The sequence below is a fragment of the Branchiostoma lanceolatum genome, chromosome 14 (genome assembly GCF_035083965.1).
Source record: "Branchiostoma lanceolatum isolate klBraLanc5 chromosome 14, klBraLanc5.hap2, whole genome shotgun sequence".
Classification (NCBI taxonomy): domain Eukaryota; kingdom Metazoa; phylum Chordata; class Leptocardii; order Amphioxiformes; family Branchiostomatidae; genus Branchiostoma; species Branchiostoma lanceolatum.
The window spans coordinates 8,024,084-8,049,537 of NC_089735.1; the positions used below are offsets into that span (position 1 = coordinate 8,024,084).

A 25,454-nucleotide genomic window follows, 5' to 3' on the forward strand; every position below is an offset into this window, starting at 1 on the left:
GGATGTTCCATAGTAATGTCCAATCACCCTTCACTGATGACCTGACAAGGTCATGAACAATGGGCAAGCTACAACTGACGTCCGCATCATGTGACGCTTCGGGTTGTTATGAATATGATCATCAGGAATTACTAATAAAAGAAAATAATTTCCCTTGATATATAGCCTCAAAGCTAACTAGAGGGCCAAAACCTATGCCAGGGCTCGAAAGACTGGGTGCATGTGCACCTAATTTTTGACTGTGGGTGCACATATATATTTTTGTTCTCTATAGGGTAAAGGTACTCTTGTACACCAGTATACAGAATATTTTTGAAATGTTGTTATCAGAAAAACAATATAACCTTTTGTTGTACTTTATTTGATGTATTACTTGGTTGAAATTTTGAAGTTAATTAGATAGAATTACAGATTGAAGTTCGAGAGGCAGTAGCATTAAATTTCAACTTTGTAATTATGTCTTGCTGACATTAAACTTTATCTTATGTGGTGTACCCAAAAATATTTCCAAAATATCACCAGTGCACCTATTTCCAAAGATGAATGTCGAGCTCTGTTTGCTCAAGTTTCCTAACATGAAAAGCTGCCTGCCACCGAAAAATCAACCCTAGTAATATATCACAAGAGTTCTGCTACAGTACCATGCTCAGCTGCCAGAGGGCCTTAAGTTAAATTAACCTTAAACTTCATCTTCCCAAGACATACCCACATCTTCCCAAGACCTACCCACATCATCAAGAAATATCATTACTATCCATCCAGACCACAAATATCTGGAAACACAAAAGCACAGACACACAGACACACCCAAACAATACCTCCATGATTTATGAACTTCAAGGTAATAAATCTATAAGTATAACACAGGTATTATTCAAGTATACAAGTATACATGGTTTGAGAGTAGGGCTCTTGTACCTAAACTTAATCAGGTACAAGTAAACGCACCAGTACAGAGGGTTGGATACAGGTCTGAACCTGTAAACTTTGACTATCCTGTGGTCTTCAATGATGACAGAAACAGCATGGTTATCATTCATTCTGGACTTCTGGTACAATGTATCTTGTGCAAAGAACCTATTCATTGACATTGATTTCAATACCCATACAATGTTTTCCTCTTTTTTCTAGTGCTAAATGTACATTTTTGTGGGCATTGCACAATTCGGCGACACTATTCACCTTTATCTCAAAACAATTCTCGTACATTGACATTTGGTATTCTGGACCCGTACCTAAAAGATTTTTGCGGCACCGTACTGGTATGCAGCCCTATTTGTAAGTACACTATCTGCTAGAGCATGTGCGCTGAACAGTTGTGTTACGTTATCTGGACCACACATACATGTAACTCAGGCCCAGTCATCGGCTCATTACTAAGCCCTATCCCTGTAAGGATGTGTTGAAATCCAACCAGCCAGCCACAGAATGACATCATGACATGTACTCAGATCCAGGGGGTCAACAATAACATACAAATCATTTACAAGCCAACACAGGAGAATATAAATAGACAGACAACAAATACAACCTTTGAACAACTGTACTGAGATATTTGCCTGACAAAGTGGTAAGGCCACACCATTTTAATTTCTTGGTTAACGGAATTTCTAAAAAAAATGCTAGATTGGAAAATCAACAGGAAAACAGAATCTCAGAGGGAAGTTCAGGGAGTGAACAGGGTCAGGTGCAAGTTTTCACCCAGCCTTCTGTTTTCATGACTTTTTTTTGCTAAAATTTAAAAAAAAATCTTCTTAACCAAGAAATCAAATTGGTGTGGCCTAAGGGGGTATTAAAAAAATTTACTAAACACCCATTCCCAGGCATAGCCATACCCATGTACATCAATGGACTGGAATAGCAAATTTAAGCACATATCGACATGTGACAACCCCTGCATGGTATACATAGGAAATATTTCAATCAATGTCTAGACGTTAGAAATTCCTCCAATACTCGCAAAGCCCCATTCTCATTCCATATTACACACTCTTGCATTAGGTAGATTAGCCTTATTAAGGAACTGTAGTTACATGTATGTACCTGTAGATGTTGTGCAATAAAGTTAAATACTATATATAATGAAGTCAATAAAAGCGTCAGTAGCTAGTGGCAGTTACTTAATCATTACAATTCATATGAAAGACTATAAAAATCATTAAACTACACAATACCATGCACCTTACCTTTAACTCTCCTGGACTCAAACACCTAGATCATGCTTCCCCATGTAACTGTTACACTACTAATAGCATCAGAAATACTTTTGCACCATTTCAACACCATACATACAAGATTAGATAACTTCATTCCGCACGTCTAAATATACACGTAACTTCCTTGCCATCGCAACAACGTGTTAGAGAACCACATGGCGACAGGGTGGTGTAAGTGGGTTACAGACGGAGGGACAGCAACAACTGAACCACCAAACCTCAAACATTGGAATGCAAACAGATCGCCCCTGGCAATCATTTACCCTGGACATACAACAAATTGCTGGGTACTTAAACACTGCCTCGTGCACGGGAAACACGTGTCCAGCGCTCTTTCATCAACACAAACACTGGTGTACGTTTATTTTGCTTTGGCATAATTGCTGTGGTGAGCTTCAATAAGAGCATGAAATGCCAAGGACTAGATATGCTGATTGTCCTTTACTTTAAACCTCCCAGACTTGTCAGGTGTGCTATTTTCCTGCTGTGTGACTACAGGAAACAATTTCAAAGCTTTCAACACAGTAGGCAGTAAGATAACTACACAGGTTGGTCACTCGTTTGCCAATATCCGGTTTATCATCTGTTGTTCCCCGTCGAGAGCAAGGGTTAGACGTGTTCCGACTTCAGATAACTACCACGTGCTGAGAAAGCACATGTCTGATGAGGGAAAAGATAACACCCTTCCTTTCTTAACGGAATGTCTCCAGGGATGGCAAATTATCCTATTTTTGGCAACACCTTTATACACCCTTAAGGCATAGTTTGTCTTCTACACCTCAACAATGGGTCTTTCTTTTCCATCTTAGTAAACATCTACAGCAACTACATGTATAGACTACTGTAATTTCTGTTTTTTTCACTGTAACTTTATGTTCACTGTTTTCACAGCCACCTCTGTACCAGAGAACTTATCATCATTTTTTTTCCAACATGGTAATTGTCCTGAAAAATCCTAGTGGCCAGTGGCACCTTTGATTGATGAGATCCAAACAAATTCAGATTCAAAACTAAAGCATCACTATTTCCATCTTCTAAAGACAACAACATTTCTCTGACATTCATTTTGAGCATTTTTTTCAATAAAATTCTTATTTGCACTGGAGTGAAAATGTTTAGTTTCCCAGCTATATCTAAACCTTACGAACAACACGTTTTAAAACATGCTACGTACCTTCTTGTACGGCCACAAACTGTGAATGAAGACTTTCGGGGATGACTGCATCGGGAAGTTCTCTAAGATACTGCTTCAGAAGAGAGGCCACAGAAAAAACGTCCCCGAACTCTTCAAGATTAGCGTCGCCCGTTTTGTCGAAGCTCGTCTTCATCTTCTCTACCACCTTGGTGTTGCCGTTCACTCGGAATATTCCTTCGTGTCCGATACCTACATGTGCGGACAACGCAGTTTGCATTTTTCATAACATATTTTTCCAGGTCATGGCAAGTAGATTGACCAATGGCCGTGCAAAAAATTGGGTGTGGGTCAGGACGCCCTGACAAGGTATTACGCGGAAGATTCCTTTGTGTCCGATACCTACATGTGCAGACAACGCAGTTTGTATTTTTAAAACATATTTTTCTAGGTCATGGCAAGCAGATTGACCAATGGCTGTGCAAAAAGTGTTTCGGTTAGGTCAGAACGCCCTGACAAGCTATTACAGTTATGGCTTCTTTTAGAACGGGAAGTATTTTCAAAATATATTGACCCCAAACTCAAGTAACCTCTAAAATATATGAGGGTCTGCATGGGGGGGGGGGGGGGGGGGCGCCTGTCAATGCTGAATGGTAAATTCAGGAGGACAACATTTCGCAGCAAATTGACAGGATTCTTTAGAATTCAAGTGACCAATCATTTTACACGACAACGCTTAATGTTGAATTAGAGCGGCCCAACAACTATGATTCATTTTATTTCTAAATAAATAAAAATCGCTACGCCTCACAAAAAAAAGGTATGAAGACTCGCATATATTGGCTTGCAATAGGTATCTACTGTATTTCTTTTTCTTCCTAATAAAGTACATAAAAATACTTTGAGTTTTTAATAAAGGTAGACAAGTTTGAATGAAACCAAAGTTTAGTACACTACACTACAGTGTACTCCAATTTTACCTACCAACTGACATGTAATTGAAGACATGAGGTTTGAGAAAGCAAAAAGTCAAAAATTGCTATTGTCAAAAAGCAAACATCAGTACCCAATCCTTACCATGCATAGTGATGAAGTCCACCACTTTCTTGACGATGGCAGGTATATTGAGCTCTGTCACACGAGGCACTCCTTCTAAAGGTGCTCCGAACAGTTTTGCGCCCGGCGAGAGTTTCTTCCTGGACAGCGGGGACGACATGAACTTCTTGACCTTCCCCATTCGCGATTCCACAGGAACATCGAGAGCCTGCACGTAAAGGTAGACACAGACGATACTCATGGTGAAAAACGTCAGCAACTCCATCCTGATGTTCTAACCTTAGCTAACGTATGGAAATCCAGTAACACTAACAGTCACTACATAAGTGGCCTAGTGAGTTCATTCTGATGTGGCTATCTCTTTTATAGCCTGGACAAAAAGGAATTTGGGTCAACGGCCTCTCATGTATAGGGTCACTGACCTCATCACTGACCATCACTGACCACTGTATCAAAACAGTTCCTATGAGTTTAGGTGAAACCATTTGCATGTGTCCTAGAGCATATCCCTCTGAAGATAATGCAAGATTGTACAATCCAATCTAAATTCACCTTTTGAACATGACTTTTTCAGATGTCTTTATGCAATTGGAAACTCTAGCTGAAACTGCATGTATAATTGTAATATGATAGTATAAAAATGTTAAAGTATAATGAAGAATACACCCCTTTTTAGAAATGGTTGAGCCAAGAGGTCATCGTGACATCCTACATGACAAAGTGTTGATACACATTTTTCTTGTCTCCATGTAAACATATGATTATCATAAACATAAGGTTGTACAATGCTCCTTTTGACTCAAGTTTGGTTGAAAAATATACATAATGTATCCCCAAACTACGGTTTTGAAGTTTAGGCCATAGCAAGTAAATTTTACGGATGACATCAGCGCAAGCATTGATTTTTTGAATTGGAAAAAAAACAAACTATTCCCCCTCAAGCAATGGTCCACAAGACAAGAAATGTTATGCTATGAATATGTTATGTGGTAGCCTTGAGTGTACATATACTTGTAGAAGTAACATTTGCCATAAGTGTACATTGTAGATTCAGAAGTGAAACTAGCTCGGTAGTTTTTGAGGTGACACCACCAGTGTTTTAGCCTTGAGTGTAGCAGCTACTGTACAAAATGTACCTGTAGCCAGTGTAGTATTCCGAGTGATACTGTAAATGCAGAAATGTTCGCAGAGGTTTCATGTTCGCGATTTTCGCTGTAAACTTTCGCCGCAAACTTAAAACCACAGCGAAATGTCACTTTCTGCACTTCCTGAATATAGTAATAAAATAATTTTTGGATGTAATAACTTGTTTGTCGCTTCAATTCATGTCACAATGTTAATAGTATATATATTAAAAATTTAGGAATCTCTCCCCCCCCCCCATCTTGTTATTTTTTGCATTCTCGTATTATATTTGTCTGCAGAGGATGTACATGTATCAACACGAGACAGGGACTGGTTTCATGCCCAATCTATACACCAGATATGTCCAATGCCCTACATGTAGCTAGCCAGCATACAAACTTGTAGTGACCTTACACATGGTATGTAGCAGTTCCTGTTTTAATTTCCTTTACTGGACTAAGACTACTACAACAGCATCCATGGCATACCTGTTACAGGTCAATCTGGTCATTAATCATTACCATGGGACTATCGGAGTAATGTATGATAGTATGTAGTATTTATATAGCCTCATTAGACTGTCCCCCAAGCAACCATTTCAAATTGCCCCTACACTAAGAATTTGTATTAAAGTACTGGTACATATATCTAGCATATGGAAAATACATACAGTAACTGCAAAAACACAGACCTAACACAAAACCTCCCTGTGAATTAGTAGCCTCTTCCACTGACCCTATGACCTGGAATGTCTGTCAAGTTTGATAAACGACTAGTTCTACCACCTCTGAACTCTACTTCCTGCCACAAGTCTGACCTTTGCGGTGACACAATCTTCCCACTCGCTTCCTGCCACTACACTGACAGTGAGTTTAAAAAACGACAACTACACAAACATCCAGACACAAACACACAAGATCCAGACCGAACCACACCCAAAACAAAACAATTCATGGAGGTAAAAATTGTGTCCCTCACAGTATAGACTTTATTTTTCACAACACATAAGGGAATTATGACATATTGCCCCGTATTGTCAAAAGGAAGGTCAGCTTTGCAAAATAGATGAGATCATCCCGACAGTTGAAATTTCATGGGTGCCATTGTTCTCTGATCACTTCACACAGTCCCCATGGGACCAACTGTCAAGGTACGCAGTCTGACAGCTATTGGTGGACCCTGATACATGCTCATTTGCATGGGAAAGACCACTGTACTAGTGGATGGGGTCTGAAAACATTGGTGGAAAAGTACTATGGCAGGAACAAAGCAACCTAGGGGTACTGTACCCAAAAAGAAAACTGGTACTCCAAAATGGTAAAGATTTTAAAAAAAGGAAATCAAGCAGAGTAGTTTCCAAACAGGATGGAAGAGTCCATATTGTCTGGGAAGGCCTTTTTTTCATTGTCAAAAAAAATTATATTCCAACAAATTGTGAATTTTTCTAGAATAATTCATCGTTTCAAAGGTTTGACAGCTTCTCATCGGGTATGGAACCTAGAAACATACACATATTTGTTTCAATACTTCATTTAATAGAGCTTGCAAAAGAAATTTTTCAGTCGAAGGACGGAAGGATCGGTACCTAACAAGTGGTCATCATATCTACATCACCTGCCTGTCTACCTTCATTGTTGTCCCTACCTGAGCTGACTTAGGCCTTGAACTTTGCACTCTATCCAGTTCCTGCCTGGGACACTGCCTCAGTCTAGGTTCAGAGCTAGCTCTTTCTCTCTTGCAGGGTTTGTTCTGCTGTTTAGGGAACCACAACCTGAGATGGATACCTAACCTTTCCCCTGAGTCTGACCCTACTGCCTGTGTTTAAAGAAACAATAAAGCACATCAAGTATGAAAAAAGCTGTCAAATGATAATGTGGTCGTCATTTGTTAATCATTGGTCACTAGTCATCGAGTGACGAGAGAGATTCTGAAGGTCTATAATGTCCCCAATTTGGCCAAGCACTGCTACAGTCCCGATTGCGCTGGTTCCCGTAGGGGGTGTAGTCTAGGCCAGGCCTCCAAGCCACAAATCTCTTCCGGTAGACTGCCAGGTACCGGAAGGGGGGTACCTCCCGGTGTTCACACGATTACGTGCAGCTCACGGCGTCTATTTGTTACCGGGACCCACATTGATTTTAAGTCCCGAGTTAAAATGATGATTCTGGGTCCAGGCTGGGCCAAAAAATAGCCCAGCTGTCGCCGGGTGTCCCACGGAGCAAAAAAAAACAGCCTGTCAACTTCCTGGCAGGGCCTCCTTTTCCAATTGGGACCTAAGCATACACCCGGTCATCCCCTACTCTTCTTCATAAGTGTGTTGGGTTATTTAACATGCAGGGATTTGATGCCCGAGGCTTCCTTTTGATGACATTTTCATGCAACCTCTCTACACCGTGCCCAAGTGGGGTTCTAACCTCTGCCCTTTGGATCCACGGAATTTGACACCCATATGGGCAAAGCAGCAGGGTCACTATCTGCCTGCGTCATAGGGACACTGCAATCATCATTTCTTTCTAGGCAATTCTACCCTCTGCATGCATAGAAGAATCCACCACTTGGATCTTGGCCCCTTGGGTCAATAATTCCCATCAGTAGCTTGTACTCTAAATCCTGGCAGCGTGTTTGAAAATACTGCCAGCTTGAGCCACATCATTAAAGTCTATCATTGAATTCCCTTACTAGGAACAGGTCTAAATCACACCATGTTTAAAATGACTGGCGATGACAGGACAAATTGATACGGTCACCCTGGAGAAGGTACTGTACACCCAGAGGTAGCATTAAGGGTTAAATAACAAGCCGGACTTTAGGCTTCCATGTCCATTTGTCTCTGGCCTGCCACATGCTTCGAACACGTGCCTCATATATAGTTTTGTCTGTATAAAGTCATCTGAATGCCTCCTGACATTTCGACATGGAACAAAATTAGGAGATAATCTGAGGGCATCAAAATGGGGCCACCACACATCCTCAACTTCTCAAGTCCTCCTTGATAAGGGAGCATACTGCAACTTGTAAAATATTTGTGGGGACCTCTTGGAGGAGCAAAATTGTTACAATTTCTGAGAGCTGAAGATAAGACATTTCAGCACAGACTAAGACCCACTTACCATACTTTTCCCGATAACAGGACGGCTTTACACACACTGCCAGGACGCTTGAACTGCCGTCGTGACCTTCCCGATAAATTTAATTCTAGCTGATTCCGATTGTGCACTCAATGAAATTTGTCAACTTTTCAGGATCACAAAAGATTTGACCGATGGTAACTGTAAGAAAAAATGATTTTTGTGCCCCATCCTTATGCCTCATTTCAGCGCTCTGATATTGTTGCACTGTATGCTAAATAGCCTGAACTATGACCTCCTGATATCGCGAGCCTGACAGCAACTATCAGAGATCCCCATCGTGTAATAATTTTCGGTATCACACGAGGTTCTACTTGTATCACACGAGCTTCCATAAAATATTTAGAATGCATTTCGAATGTGCAGAGTGCGCCACGGTCGAAAATTCAAATACTGGATTCAATTGTTGTTGGAATTGCGGCTGTTACAATTTTTGGTTTAACGACACCAACTTTTCTCCACTTCTGTCGCATTTCGCATTGAAATGTATGTTTTTCTCGGGTGAGTATTCCGCATCACCATCGGTTGCAGTCCTCCCGTGGGTCAGATCGCTAAGGCCGTCGCGCTGGTACCTCGGGTGATACGGAATACCCCTGTTGTATTCTATATTTACTTCTTTCGTGACATTGGAAAAAGGCCTTCGTACGACCATAAAATTCATCTTTACACAGCAGAAACAGCCCTTGTCGTCCCAATGTTGCCAGACCCAATATCGCCAATTTCGATCTGTAAAATAGAACTTACTAAGTATATAAACTTCAGCTAGGAGGGTCATTATCCAAGACAGACTACTTCACTCTCTGGTCCCGTGTCTCACCCGGAAATCACCCGGAACATTGCGGCCTACATCGACCAGTTTATCCTATTGTTTAGGTGTGACCGAAATGACATCACGTCTGAAACGTTTCACATCAAAGATTGCCAGGAGCTTCATTCTCAATTAGTCAACAATTTTCTTTTTGAACTTCTGTGCGACAAAATTTACCCTTTTACCATAACAATCCTTTATCACAATGTGCTACTTATACATGTAATATGCTAATAGCAACCCAGACATTAAACAGTCTGTATGATTTGATAATATTCATAAGTTTTAACATACTCACAACCACAACATGCTTCCAGCCCTTTCTTATCACCTCTCTGGGACTTAACATCAAAACTATGGGTTTGAGTAGACTTTTTATCAAGACAGTTATTAGGAAAACAAGACTCTTGTTGAGGGAAAACACACCACAGCACTGCATCTAGGAATTGTGCTAGACCATAAATAAATTATGAAGGTAATATGTCATTCATTCTAGACCAGGCAAGTTATGTCAGTCCAAGGCCAAAACAACCTAATCACTTGGTCAATAGACCTGTCCCATATTATTTGTTCACACTTTTATCTGCAACAAAAAAAAAGTGATGTTTATCAACTAAACTGACTAAAAAAAAATCTAAATAGCAACTATCATTGCAATCAAAACATTGTTGAAAATCAAAGTTTTAAGATGTACTTTCCATAACAGATCATGTTGTTTTTTATCTTTAAGGTATCATTTTTCTTGGTATCTATTTTGCCACAGTTGGTAACAGCTTGCTGAAAAAATGAATTTTGCTATTGCATCCTAGGATAATGAAAATTCCATGTCGTCACCCAACACACCTGTGGCATCCCTCTTAAGCCAAGAATTCAAAGCATCGCAGGGTTGTAATCAAATCCGCAATATCTACATATTTGAGACTAGCATATTACAAATCTGAGTCACTTCAATTGTGCCTTTATAACCAATCCTAACAAAGGGTGTAACAAAACAACCACACAGCAAATAAAAAAATACACTCTCAATTTTGAAATATTCATTGAAGTTTTATTTTCACAGTTTTTGTAGTAACCTCTCCACTGCGAATTCATGACAGGGTAAAAATGCCTCTCCAAATGTATTACTTCTGTTCTACGGAATAGTTTCAACCACAAACTTAAAACGCTGCGAAAAACCTCCTTGCCCCTTCTACTGCAAAATTAAGTCACTGTGAAAATAAATTAATTTACAGTTATAGCTGTCATGAAGGACCAAGCAAGAGAGGAATATTGAGAAACTTGGTATTTTGTACATCTAGGTCATAAGTTTCTCCTTTCTATTGTCACTATCTATTCCACTGTTTACTGATAATATCATGTAAAAAATTGTACTGCTCTGTTATCCTCTTCCTGCATTTTCCCCTCTTTCCGAAATTTCATTGGTACGTCCCATTTCCATGTCGAACCAAAGGCTCAGGGCTGTCTCCAGGACCCATCCCTCTGTCCCAGGACGGAAATTTGCTCGTCGGGACGGGAAAAAAATTCAATACGTACATCCAAAAAGTAACTCCATGACATGAAACTGATGAAAATGAATTTTCGTAACCTTAAAATGACAGATTAAACAAAGAAAGTAGATAACATGGGCTTGCAACCAATGAGTGGGACAGAAAAAAAATTCATTAAGCTGGAGACAGCCCTGGTTTGGCTCTTCACCAATCAGCCAATAAAATTGCAAACTAATCTAAAGACTAGCCTTCAGAAAAGACAACAAGATTGCTTAGGCCACACAAAAATAACAATTCCACAGTCTGCAATCGTAGATTACTATTGATTTACAAATCTAGCACTGGTTCAATACCTGTCCGTTACTGTAAATTTTGAAAGTTTTGCTGCACTTTTAAGTTCACAGTTTTCTCATGTCCTCTCAGCTGAAAATCATCCCTCCCTGACCATATGCTTTGTCTTACAATGCGTTACTACGATTGTTCTGAAACTCAGAGATACTGGAAACTATTGCTTTTCACCATGACACACATCTAATTTCCTGCAAACTTAACTGATTTTACAGTAACACAGGGTTCAAAGACCTCTTATTGCATGCAAGTCCAAGCACGCAAGTGCAGTATATGAAATAGGTCACACATGGCTAGAAAAGCAATCATGGACAGTAAATCATGACCTTGGTAGTGGCTTTTCCAATAGAAAACTCATTAGTAACCAGAGCCATGTCCTATTCTCACAAAGTAGACACTGCAGGAGAGGGGGGAAATCTCTGCTAATAGATAACCCGTCAACGTGTTGCAGCAGGTATCACGTGTAACTGTTACAGGCTACAGAAGGAACTAGAGTTCGAAGATCTAGTGCCTCCAAGAAATGTATAGTCTTGTTTATATATTTGTAGTTTTTTAATTATACTAGTAAAATTTTGATCAACGATGGCTTCCTGTCACTCTATGCTGAACGTGACTAGCATATGGAAAATACTGTAAATGCAGAAATGTTCGCGGTGGTTTTATGTTCTCTGTTTTCGCGGCGACCGTTTCACTGCAAACTTAAAACCACCGCAAACACTACATTTTCGCCTTAACGCAAATTAAAACCACGCAAACTTAAATGCATTTACAGTACATGACTGTGAAAACACCGAGTGACCAAAAACAATACCTCCCCATGAATAGTAGCCTCTTCCATTGACCCCATAACCTGGAATGTCTGTCATTTCCAACAAACGAATAGTTCTACCACCTCTGAAATGTACTTCCTGTCGCTCCTGAAAGTGAGATGACACTATCTTCCCATTCACATTCTGCCACTCTACTGACAGTGTATTCAAATATTACTGACACACAAGAACACAAACATCCAGAAACACAATAAAACAAAACCTCTGTACACAGAGGCAAACATTGCCTAACAACTGATACATCTTCATGATCTTGTTACTCTGATTTTTATGACATCAATCTTGGTGACGATTGTAAAACTGTTTTCTAAATGTATGTTTACCCCCAGCTGACACTGATATTAGCTAATTATATTGCAAAACAATTGTAACAGGCACAATGTATAATTCAATATTGACAATTCGAAGAATTATGATCAAAGCAGATTATCTTGTTCAAATCTTTTTACTTTGTTGTCATGAAAATTTTAGTGTTTATAATTTAGGAAGACTATGCAGTTACTGTAAATCGTGAAATAATCGTGGTGGTTTTATGTTTGTAGTCTTCATCACACTATGAAGAAGTACTCTGTCTTCCATTGTGGTAACTACTACTTTTACATCGGCAAACTTCAATCATCGTATATGCATTCTTCCCCTCTCCATCACAAAAGTAAGTCCCTGCGAACTTAACCTTCTCCCTGCTGCCCAACTCTGTAACCAGTAAAGAATTGGGTGCCAAATGGCTACTTCAGTGTGCTAAAGGTTAGATGAATCTAAAGCAACTGCTCTGAATTCAAACTGTTATTAATTATAACATTTCCAAGCAGACTTACCAGATTGTTGCCATTGTTGTTGGCCATTACGTTGGGACTGTCACTGCTGAATACTGAGGGCATTCCTGGTCAGGAGTGGGTAGTAAGAGATGACTGTCCCTTTACTGCAGCACTGTTGTAGCCAGGGTCAGAATGCAGAGGGCTGGGGAGGCCTGGAAAACAGCTCAACCTGCAGAGGTGTGCGATGGATGGGATGAAAGAGGGGGAGGGGGGTGGGCAACCAGCCCAGAGCCTGGAAGAGACGAAAGATAAAACAACAATGAACTACTATCAACAATAGCGATCAATGAAGACAAGATGACTGTACGTATGCATCTGCCAGACAGACAGGATCAAACAATACTAGAATAACTCTAGGCATGCATGGCACTTTTCTAACAAGACTCAATATTACATTGACATGGGCATAGCATACTTGAATTGAAATTATGTCTATGCAGCAGGCCTTGGCACTAGGATTATAATGTACATGTATGTACAGAGCATTCAGAGATTTCTCTACAATAACTTGTATGAAGCGAAGTTTCAAAATTTGTATCATTATAGAAATAGGCATATGAAGCTTAAGTTATGTATCACTCTATAATGTGATCCTTTTCACGTAACTGTTATCATACATGACTGATGAATTTCTTCAACGTGATCCTTTTTGCTCCTAACAAAAAATCATAAAGAATTTTGAAATGAAGATATATCAGAATCTGTGTTACTACTAAGCTAACTAATAACTAAGGCAAGAGCATTTCTATGTCTGCAAGTTGTTACAATCTCATTTTGTCTAGCACTTTTGTTTCCTTAACACTCTGATTTATAATGTGCCTGGGACCGGATATTCAGACTAGCCCATGGTTTGGGGCAGAGCCAGATTGCTTGGCATGCCTCCAACTCAAATCCTTTGGAAGGGCTCTGATTCTGGTGGGCCCCTATCTCGCTAAATCAACAAGGAAGCACTATAGAATATTGTACCACAGGACCTACTTTCTGATATCATTTGTGATCGGTACTATAACATATTGACAGCAGAAGCCATTTTCACATTCCCATGGCATCACAGAACCCAATTTGCCAATAAATCAATATCACAGTTTGTGTTACTCTAAAAACAAGTCATATGTTTTGTATCTCAATTATCTCTTCTAGCTATGCAAATGCCATCGCTTCTTAAGGGGGAGTAGTCGGAGAACTGATTTTTTTTACATTTTAATCATAATACATTTCCCACTCTGTTTCAAATATTTATCAATTGATATGACTACAATTTTATGTGAAGCATGCATTCCACTCTGTTTCAAAATATTCATCAATTGATATGACTACAATTTTATGTGAAGCATGCATTTTGAATGTTATCACTATTACACCTTAATCTAGTAAATAGTTATGAAAACGCTCGGAACTTTTGGGTCTGATTCACTGATTCGTTAGCAAATGAAAATCCCACAAATATCTGCACAAGTCAATGAGATCTAGATACAGAGATCAACCAATCATCATTTGGACAAAAAAGCAATCATGGTACAGGTTTGACTGCCTTATTTGCATACAATTAGAAGGGATAATGCCAGTCTTTGCGGTGCAGCAAAGCACTGATCAAAGAGACAAGCAATTAATATTTCAAATTGGTAGGTTGCATGTACATACATGTATAGCTTTTCCCACCATATACGTGTACAATGTATGCTGAGAACAGACAGTGCTGCCATGGCAAAGCAACTAGCTGCGTGAAAATCAATAATCATGACAAGGCACGGATGTAATTTTCTGAAAAATCATAAGTTGCACAGCACAGTTATTACAATTTGGTTCTTAGTAATCTTACTATCACATATCAAGAACTGGTGGGTCACATCACAAGTTTAGGCATCTCTGTATCAAATATATCACCTGCAACTATCTCGAATTTGATAGAAACTCCAGCAGTTTGTGTACAGTACCTCATAAAGTATTCAAGGTGGAATTAACTTTTGGGATTTTCACAGTGACTTGAAGTTCTTGCCTCAAACATGTGCTGTCTTACTGTACCAACATATTATTGTTTCAACTGCAAACTTAAAACAACATGTAAATGCATCTTTTCCCATCCTATTCCTACTGCAAAATTATGTCCCTGCCGTGGACTTGTAGAATATTTCATTTACACTGTACAGTATCTGTTTCTCAATTGTCCGCTAAAAAAGGCACTGGAAAGAATAGGACATTATTACGAGTGGCAGGTCGTGTTGGCCTAGCCTGAGTGTCATACTGTTTTCTTCCAGGCTTTGGGGTATTAAGGTAGAGCCTGAAACCAAACAGGATGACACTCAGGCTAGTGTTGGCCTGCATTGGTGACAGCTGAACTTTGTGGCGGCAGAGAGAGAGAAAAAGGTTTTGAATGCAAAGCCACAAGCACCAGCTGGTAAGTTCCTTGCAAGTATCAGCTGGAGCACGTATGCAGAACGTACGCGTTTAAGCCTCTGTCTGCATATTCAAGGTTAATATCTCATGTAAGGTTCATATAGTTGTGTCCTAAGAAATATCTTATGCAACAGCCATTACTCCGATGCGACGTTGACCAAAAAGTAGTCTCAACCAGACTCACTATGCCAGCTACAGGGAGAATATTTGCCAGGAAAGTTTGACCACCAGAGGGTTTCATTTGCAAGCACAGTGCGAATTATTGACCTTACCGTGGACTGACTCTACCAGCCAAATATTCCTTTTTTCGCCAAGTTCTAAGATCCAGAGGAAGGCCTGGTGGAGGCTAACAAAAAAGAGGCTCTGCAGCTATAATGGTTTTGTGTAGCTGGCTGTATACCTACTAGTATGTGCATTACGTTCTGGATATATATAAGCTGTCAGCTGGTAGTTTCCACACACATGTACACACACCTTTGTCGTGGTCGTAGCTGCCTGTGTTGTGTTCTCCCTTTATGTCGGCCCAGCGAGACTTGACAACCAACCTATGGCTGCTTGATGGATTTGCATGACAGCAGCTTGAAGCGAATCATGGATGGAGTTTTTCTCCGCCAGTAAGCTCGTCCTGGGCTTGTGGAACCCGTGACCCCAGGGAGCTAGGCCTTGAGGGTGGGGGCAAATATGGTGATGGTCTGGTCGGGTGGGTGGGTAGAAAAACGTTTTACGATAAAATGTAGGATAAAGCCATTGAGGTAAGGGAAGATGGTCAGTTTAGGGGGGGGAGGAGAAAATACATGGTAATTAAGTAACGAAATACAAATAAATGAAGAGTTGTCATTAAATTTTCACTGTAACAGATACATGCATTTCTCAATGACTGTACAAGGTTTTGAAAAAAGAAAATAAGTACACAATGTTTCAGATCTTAGACCCTGTTTTTTTCCATGTTAGGTAGTGCCACTACACCAAGACAAAGATGATACTAGAATGAAACAAATGAAAACACAAACTTTTTACTGGAATCAAATAAAAAAATACAATTCATTTTTATATAAATATAATCATGGTTGTTTTTCCCATTAAAAATATCGTTATTTTGTTCACTTCCATGTGGTGAAATTGGTTTGAACTTAGACACAAAACACCTTAACTGTTCTATATTGTCATACAATTCAACCCGCTTTAGTTTGTTTCATTTATTGTATCAAGGAAATCACATGTACTAGTTCTTGATTGTATCCAAGTTACCATAATAACACCCCGCCCTCCCAACATGCAAATTACCAGGCTTCGATCCCGCCACATTTTTTTCTCTCCCTTTTACCCACGAATTACACTCAAGAAGTCAAGGCTACCACATACCACAATTAAGCCTCAGACATGCAGATATACAACAGACTGTCTCATCTTACAGAAAACTGTCGTCTTGGCCATAGTAGCTGACCAAAATCTTGTTTGAAACAAATTTATTTTGCGACTCAGTGGCACTAGACAACACACTAACGGTTGCCACAGGGGACTCTAAAACCCTTCCTCTTTGAAACTGCTTACAGGCACACGATGTATGCTGAATCTATATTAAAGGAACTTACCTCCAGAGGCCCTTGGACTTGTTCCAGGCCAGCGGCAATGGTTTATACGAGGAGGAATGTAGCTGTGGTCGGACCAGACAGACTGTGGTGGGGGGAGGGGACGTGATTCTAAGCGCGTGCTTGCTAACTCGCACGCACGTTACATGTAAACAACGCCTCTTCCCGCCTTAAAATCTCACCAACATCCGCTCTCTGAACCTTCAAACTAAACAACAGTATTCTATGAACCTAGGTTTAAGGATGTAGGTCAAGTAAACGTCTCGCAGACGACGTTTTTTCGGCAAGACTTCTTCAGAAGATCGGACGATCCTTGAGTTGGTGAAGCCCTGCTTCGGCGAACAACAAACCTGACATTCGTCAGCCAATCAGAGCCTGGCGTTCCAGTCACGTGACACGTGTTTTTTCCTGCAACATTTGACCTCCATGACCTTTCCTATTGTTCCCACAAACCCTTGCGGTTCACACCACCTGTCGTTTCTCCAATATATCACATATCAATATACAATTCAAATTCTACCACTGGATAAATTACAGAGATAATTTCCGGACGTTTCGGGTGACATCCATATGCCATCACCCTTCTTCAGCGTCACTAGAATGAATTTATCCAGTAGTAGAGTTTAAATTGTATATTACTATAATAATTGTTTATCTGGATGTCTAACCTTCATCAACATATCATATATCATATCATAACGTTAGTGTTCGGATAAGAGGCAGTATATTGCCTACAAGATCCACGTCTTGATGATTTTGTTGTCAATTGGTGTAACTTAGTTTATCAAATAATTTGTGAACAATTACATAATTTTTGTAACTTGACATATTAGATAATTGATGTGTTTTTCTTTTTCTTTTGCAGAAGCCCTTTTAAAATTCTTCTCACGAAAAGATCACAACGCTATCACACGTTACACCTAACTTTATATGGGACATTGACATTTCAACATTACACATTTGACATGACTGTTATGGGACTGTGGGAAGTTACTGGAGGGTACCCAACCATTGACATGCATCAAACAAAGGGTATTTAGGATGAGAAACTGAGGGAGTAACCGTTTAACGAATTTGATATCTTAAAAACATATCAAATGCTCTCGATCAATAGAGGTCGCTGATCAATGTTAACTTCTGCATACTCTAAAGACACCACCACACCCTATTGAGGTCACCATTTGAATGGCAGGTCAATGACCCAAGCCTTCTCAAGTGCAGTTAGCTGGGCAACAAAAACGCCACCTAACAGGTTACGTGTATAACGACACGTCGCTACCTAACAGGTTACGTGTATAATTACACGTCGCTTACTGATGCGTGTACAATAGCTGGAGGTTGTAGGAACACGTTATATAGAGACATAGGCTTGGGACTGTTAAACATTGGCGAAGGTATATTGAACTGCTAACGATGACAAGGGCGGGCTAAAACCGTCTACACCATACGCCATAAATATTCTGGACAATTCTTGGAGTTCCCAGGCAATACACCAATCTGAAGTTACACAAATTGAAGTTGAACATTTCCAACTGCCTTTTGATATAATATCTTTTCTAGACTATTATTTAGTGTATACCAGTCCACCCCGCAATTATAAGAAATATAATAATTATAATTTCTTTTCTCAAAATAGACAGGCATTCAAGTACAGTTTATTGTTTCAATCTCTTTTGTACCAGGAGACAACTTTTTCTTCGCATAGCCGTTTCCATAATTCTCTCTCGTTGTTCAAGTTCATGATTTTTATTTCTCAAAATAGACAGTCACTCAAATACAGTCCATTGTTTCAATCTCTTTTGTACCAGTAGACAACTTTTTCTTCGCTTAGCCGTTTCCATAGCTCTCTTTCGTTGTCGAAGTTGTGACATGCGCCTTTCCACGGTCGACTGGCATTGAACTTGGTCTTGTCATAGTAGTGTAGGGTGAACCTGCAAAATAGAGTCAACCTGATTTATTTTGTGTTCGTACAATATTGTATGGATGAAAAACGCTTGAAAACACCAGTGCATAGTTTCATCATGTTGGTGAATCACCGAGTATTGGACCTCTTTGTGCACGGGAACGGGTTTTGTTCGCGTGAAGAATGTTCGCGTACGCGTGGAAAATTTTCGCGTGGAAAATTTGAAATGGAGAATTTATTTATAGGTTCAAAATATCAAAGTGATTTTATCATCAAAATTTTTCTCCCTTGGGAGTAGACTTGAGTCCCTTGGGAATCAACTTGTTTTTTTTGTTTTTTTAAATTTCAAAAATCCTTTGAAATTTTTTTGGTGTGAAACCTTAGGTCAATTCCCTTCTGATCAACTAATTAGCGTATTTTAACGAGCAAATGATCAAAATTACAGGCAAACTTTTTCCCTGCATGGGTGTGGGCAGGGTGTGGTGTGGTTTGGTGTGTGCTATTCCCAAGGGACTCAAGTCTATTCCCAAGGGAGAAAAAATTTTGATGATAAAATAACTTCGATATTTTGAACCTATAGATAAATTCTCCATTTCAAATTTTCCACGCGAAAATTTTCCACGCGAACGCGAAAATTCTTAACGCGAACAAAACCCCAACCCTTTGTGCACAACCAGCAACAAGTGCCAGCAATGTTTGGCTAGTTCTTCCTTCCACTGCTAGGTGGCGCTGCAGTGAGATGAATGCGGTCCCAAACGTGACTAAGCTAGTTTTCTTTCTAACTGCCCTGAGGAAAGTGATAGCATTTCAGCACTAAGGACATGAGCAGTTACTCGCGTTGAGCGGCTGTAACAGGCGTAGCGTGCGTAGTTGGTGACTCTAGACCGTACCACTGGCGGGAGTTTGAATCCCGGCTGTTGTCGCTCACCCCACATGCACTTTTAGATAAAGTTGACGTTTTTCTTCAATGCCTATTGACTATCAGTGTCATGAATGACATGTCTAATCTCCAAGCAGATCTAGCGGGACAAGACAGCATCCAAGGGGCCAAAACACTGTTGCCGGTTGGATAGTACTATTTTGGCACTTTGGGTACTGTGTCTGTCTTGTCCCGGTAGATCTGCTTGATAATTAAACATAAAGTGCCTTCCTTACCGTGGATCGTACCCATACCCGTACAGACCCACGTAGTCGCACATCTGTATGGCCATGAAAGCCGTCATGGCGCCCGTGGTAGGTCTGAGTCCGGTGGCGTTCAGGAAATTGGCGTAGATGTACCGCAGGAAATCCGGATGCACGATCTTCACGTTGGTAGAGTTCAGGTCGGGTCCACGTGTGTGCCTGGTGGTAGAACGTTATTGTGTCAAAATGATACCAAGGCAATAAGAAAAGTTTGCTGTCCTGTTGCTATTCCTGTTTTTCACCACGTAACAAGGCCCAAATGTACCGTGGCCGACAGGTACAGTGCTACTTCAAGGTTATTGGCTAGAAGTCAGGAACAATACCCCAGACAAGAAGTACGTCCCCAGTAGGTTACAAAAGCTGCTCGGAAGCATCTCCTACCCAATGCTATGTTGACGTCAAAGCCCGATAGTTCTTTTCTCTGTCTAAGAAGTCTGAAAACTTGAAATAGAGCCTTCTTAGATCTTGGATATTAGGCTGAAGCGTAAGTGGTACACCCTTACCTTATTATTCCCACCGATAATACAATCCTTCCAACGTCGAAAGTGAACCGATTAGAAAGACGAAAGTATTTAACTTTTCAACACGATGCATAAGACATTTAAGTTAGTTCATGTTTTCATAAATTTTACCCAAACCGCAAATGGCTTTTAAGACGGCCATCTCATCTCATCCAGAGCCCTTGGACCACACATAAACCAAAGAAACAAGTGTTAAGAGTCTTACCATTCACACGTGTTCAGGTTTTTGGCTTTACATCCCTTCCCGCCAGGAACAGAGCCTGTTGTGAGCCAGCCGGCCAGGTACATCAGATCCCACGCCTTGAACGGGACATACAGCCGCATAGGATTCTGGAGAAATACATTTTTCCAATCACAGCAGCGCAAAGCGTTTCTTGAAATCAGTATCAAAAGGACAGCATAGATACTTCTCCCTAATCTATAGAGAGCTCAGATAGAATTTAGACAAAGATTAGCAAAAAAGAAAGAATTGTGAGCAACAACGAACGAATTGTAAAAATTGCGTTCAGTTCAGAACTTGACATAGAGTTTGAATATCATACACGTGAAATGTTTCCTGCTGTAAAGGGAAGACTACCCTTATTCGTTTTGAAGGATTTGTTTTTTTGCTTGAACGTTTGTTTATTCATGAGAAGCTCAAATCAGCCAGCAATCAGCTTTTCATTGAGGTCATGAGGGAGACGTAAGGGTCAGACAAAATATAACAAGATACAGGTGACATCACTTGCGTTGTGATAAATCTATAAACACATGTAAGTTATATCATTGCACATAGAAATGGTTCAAAACAAATAACATGGGCTCAGAGTAAGATCTTGTATGACAATGAGATTACACTTGCCGCTTTTGCAACGTGTTTGATTTTCTGTGATTCCGGGTAGAACACGTAGAAAGATGTCCTGTTGCCCACATCCGGTAGGTACTTCTCTTCGGTATGGGCGTTGTTCACTCTACGTGGGGAATACATGTATATAAATTTCATTCTCAGTCACTGATGAAATATATTGAATGCTATTTGAAAAATGCCTGACTCTTTACATTATTCATCAATTAGTTTAATTTCTTTTGTATAATGTACAATTTTCAGCAATTCTGGTAACATTGATGAGACTACCTTTACCTTTATACTACTTAGCTACACAGATTATAAGAGATAAGTAGATTTAGATTACACAGGAGCGCATTCAGTCTACAGACTTAACACTGTAATCATGTGTCATGTGTGTAGGTTACTAGTATTTGATTTTAAAAGAAATGACATAATGACATATATTACCTAAAGACGTAGTCGTGTGCGTCTATCTCCTTCCCCTTTCCCGACCCCTTCATCTGCCCGCCTGAGCCCACCACCGCACACCGAACACATTTCTTCCGCCGTCCGCCGAACACATCCGGGCTTCTGATAGCATTCACGATCTGTTCTACCCCTGAGCAACAAACGACATGAAGAAAATAAAGTAAAGTCGTATTGATTGATTAACCTCTAGCACAGTGAAGTAGTCTTTTGCACACGACTCCCTATTGGTTACAGAGTTAGGCAGCAGGGAGAAGATTAAGCAAGTGTTAGGTCGACCGGTCATACTAGGGGCATACTAGTGATCCAGACTCACTAACTACTGGGCTACGCCCGTTCACACTTGTGCGTATAAGTCCATATTGCATATTTAAAAAAATTGGTTTAGGTAAAGTTTGCGGGTAAGAAGTTGTTTTCCACATTGACCCAGCGGTGTGCAGCCTGGTATCTTACCGACAAAATACTTCTTCGGCAGCAAACTTTCACCTATACAAAAATGTTGATACGCAACTCATATGTATAACGCTACGCACAAGTCAAGTGTGAACGGGGCTCTGCAAACCCACCGCTCCAAGCGAGCCATTGTTCATGTCCTTGGTACTGAAATGTTATCAACTGTGGCATAAATTTCTGTTGTGTTCCGTCGACATGAAAACTCATCCTCACGGCATCACGAGATAGAAACTCTTCTATCTAAACAATAATCATACATAGTGTGCGTAACAGTCGAAGTTCAAATGACCCATGGGCCCCCAGCAACGACGTAAGCAATCTATATGTCAAACAATTTACGGAATAGAATCTAAAGGGCGGCTGCATATCTTGACATCTCCAACAGATTACCGGCGGCAAAGACAGTATCCAAAGGGCAAAAGCAGGCCACTGGAAAAGAATTGCTGCTCCTTGTTTAAATGAAGGTAGATTCTCGGTGGCCAATTGGACTGGTTTTGCCCTTTGGAAACTGTCTTTGCCACCGTTAAATCTGCTTGGAGATTATATTTTACTCACATGTTTTGTTTTCCCTGCGGTATCCGAACGGCAGGGAGAATTTGGCGGTCAAACGGCTGTAGCGCTCCGTTTCCAAGTCAGTCTTGTCCATGAACAACTTGACATCCTCTTTAAAACGACCGTTAAACCACGATGACGTCATCTCTATGTTCCTGAGACTTGAAGGGCATTCCTGGGGAGGGGGGTTTGTAAGAGACAGCTAGAATTAAGTACTAGTAGTTGACGATAATTTGACTATTCCATTGCCAGTTCCTACACAAGACATAGTGTTGCTAATAGACAAGGTTTTATATCCGAATTAAAGTTATGAGTAAGTTCTGACCCTTAGAGCTTAGAGCTTATTGAAATAAGATACTTCTTAGCCCTTAGAGTTGCGTCGAGTGGTCATGTAGGCTCGAGGGCTCGAGATTGAGAGGTCACGGGTTCGATTCCTGGCATTTCTAGCTAGAGGTTGTGTCCATGGAAAACGCACTGAAAACAACTTTCCTCACTCCACACAAGTGTGAAAAGGGATAACGGTTAAGGTGTTGGGCCCAGAACTCAGAGGTTCGAATCCTCTGGCATACCACCAGTGTTTCCCTTTCCCCACTCCACCCAGATGTAAATATGGGTACGTGACTTCAGTTGGGGAAGTAAAAGGTGTTGGAAGGAGAGGGATGGGCTCGACCTTCCAATACTATGCCCTGTGCAGATAGCAACGCACTGCCCCTACGGCCTCAAAAAGCCGGGACTACCTTTACCTATTCCAGCGCTCTAAAAAAATTCGCTAATAGTACTAATATCATAAGCTGTATATTCGATACGTATAATGTCCTTGATAATACTCACCGACTTTTCGTACATGATATCTCTGGCGAAAGGCAGATCGTGAAATCTCCACGTTCTGTCAATCCGTGGCAAAATGTTACCTAAAGCGCGGTCTGAAATGACGTCACCTATGTCCTCGTCGTACTCTGTTCCCTCCCTCAACACCCTTTCTACCCGGGCCAAGGTGACGTCATAGTTCTCCCCCACTTCAACCCCTTCATGGATGACGCTGATGACGTCAGCTAACTGCCCTCCAATCAGAAACTGGGACTCTATCGTTGTATTCAACATCTTTGTGATCCCTTGTAGGACAGATGCCTCTGTGTCTTCTCTCATGGTGATCATGTACTGGATGATGTTTTCAAGAATTTCTGCAGAAGGATTGTTCACAGCGAAGTCGTCTTGATCGATGAGTGAAATCAAATGGTGAAGATTTTGGAAATCAGTCTGTTTAATGAGAGGGGTGGGTCTGTGTAGGAGCTGGAGGTTGAAGTACAGTGAATTTCTGTGAAAGAAAACAATGAGTTTCGCACATGGCCATGGTTGAATGTTTTAGCACAAGTGTATGTAGCTTACCATGCTGGTAAGGCCTCTATTTTTGTCCTAGACGCTATGCCCCATACGGGGTCTTGTCTAGTAGTGTATAAATGTGCATGTAGATGAAGTACTCGCCAGACATGTCAACATCTCCAGTCGCCATTCCTTTATCTACTAGCAGATGTGGGGTTCGACTCAGTGTATTACGTGTGTTTTTGAGGATTTTCCCCCGGCCACGTCTATCCAGCGAGTCTGTCTTAAATGATAAACTATAAACTATCGCATATAAAAAATGTCATTTGGGGGGGATTTATGTTCTAGATTTTTGTTTTTGTTGCTTTTTAAGGAATACTCATTACTTGGCAGTATCTCAGACAATACGCATAACTGATAAGAAATACTATGAAAGGTCACATACCTTTCCTGAATTCTCACCGCAGTTGTCACTTCTTCGTACACTATAAACAGCAGTGCCAATACCACTCCTGTCCAGAGAGCAGTTTTAATGACTTTGGTTCTTCTAAACATTCTGATCCCCATATGGATAGTTGTGTTGTCACAGGGAATGTAAAATCAATTCGATATGACTAAACATGTTCAGCACATTTTGACCTCCGACAGTCTCTGGCATCCATGTTGTTTTGGTCTGCAAAGCCAGTGCATGGTTATGGATTTCATATTTTCTCCCTTAAATTTTCTCCTGTATTACTTTTAAATAGTAGCGTACAAAAAGTAAACATTGGTCATTTCAGTTCAATGAGTTCGGTTTTGGTCAAAATGAATTACTTAGATTCATGAATATTGTTGACGGGGTGTTGAATAAACCCTTTCATACCCTCTCGCTAGGAGCGATGCTACTATGAGAAAACCAGTCTGTCCGGTCTGCGAGCACATTACAGCATATGCATGGATAATTACGTTAAAAAAGGTCGTAGTTGAAACAAAAGAGCGTTGGGCGCCATGCAATTCTGACAAATATGGAAAAGGTTATTCGTGACATTTAAAGGTCACATGCCTATCTTTTATTGTGAAGGTCTTACTTATACTGGACACTAGCCTGGAGTCCTGCCTTATGCTAGGGTCACATTTCCAAGCCGGGGCCCGACCGGGCTGTTTGAAAAAACAAAGAATAAAAGCTGCATATCAAGTACATACATAGCGTATGCCAAGGAATAATTTCTAAGAGTTTTGTGTGTTTTGTTGTCTCCTATATCATAGTTTTCGTTCCCGCAAGCTGCCCGGCCGGGCCCCGGCTTGGAAATGTGACCCTAGCATTA

The 25,454-nt window shown here is 40.5% G+C and overlaps 2 protein-coding genes across 5 annotated transcripts in view; both read right to left on the bottom strand.

The window, feature by feature from the left end:
* LOC136448859 (protein FAM13A-like) overlaps positions 1 to 17,286 on the bottom strand; it is a 52,694-nt gene extending 35,408 nt beyond the window's left edge. For 3 of the 4 annotated variants that reach the window (XM_066448525.1, XM_066448524.1, XM_066448522.1), the window contains exons 1-5: positions 16,929 to 17,286; positions 15,811 to 16,028; positions 12,943 to 13,174; positions 4,426 to 4,612; positions 3,391 to 3,600 (exon numbers count right to left, since the gene is read on the bottom strand). In XM_066448525.1, the coding sequence (XP_066304622.1) occupies positions 3,391 to 3,600; positions 4,426 to 4,612; positions 12,943 to 13,005 (460 nt within the window). In that variant the 5' untranslated portion in view covers positions 13,006 to 13,174; positions 15,811 to 16,028; positions 16,929 to 17,286. The remainder of the gene's footprint in view (positions 1 to 3,390; positions 3,601 to 4,425; positions 4,613 to 12,942; positions 13,175 to 15,810; positions 16,029 to 16,928) is intronic. The other variant, XM_066448523.1, reaches the window with a different exon arrangement.
* An 807-nt stretch (positions 17,287 to 18,093) lies between these two features.
* LOC136448128 (CMP-N-acetylneuraminate-beta-galactosamide-alpha-2,3-sialyltransferase 2-like) lies at positions 18,094 to 25,244 on the bottom strand. The gene is made up of 8 exons (XM_066447280.1): positions 24,596 to 25,244; positions 23,662 to 24,145; positions 22,834 to 23,005; positions 21,808 to 21,958; positions 21,373 to 21,481; positions 20,737 to 20,861; positions 19,984 to 20,169; positions 18,094 to 18,856 (listed from the first exon to the last, which is right to left on the bottom strand). The coding sequence occupies exons 1-8, from the start codon at positions 24,715 to 24,717 to the stop codon at positions 18,715 to 18,717; spliced, it is 1,491 nt and encodes a 496-aa protein (XP_066303377.1). The 5' UTR covers positions 24,718 to 25,244; the 3' UTR covers positions 18,094 to 18,714.
* Positions 25,245 to 25,454: the final 210 nt, after the last annotated feature.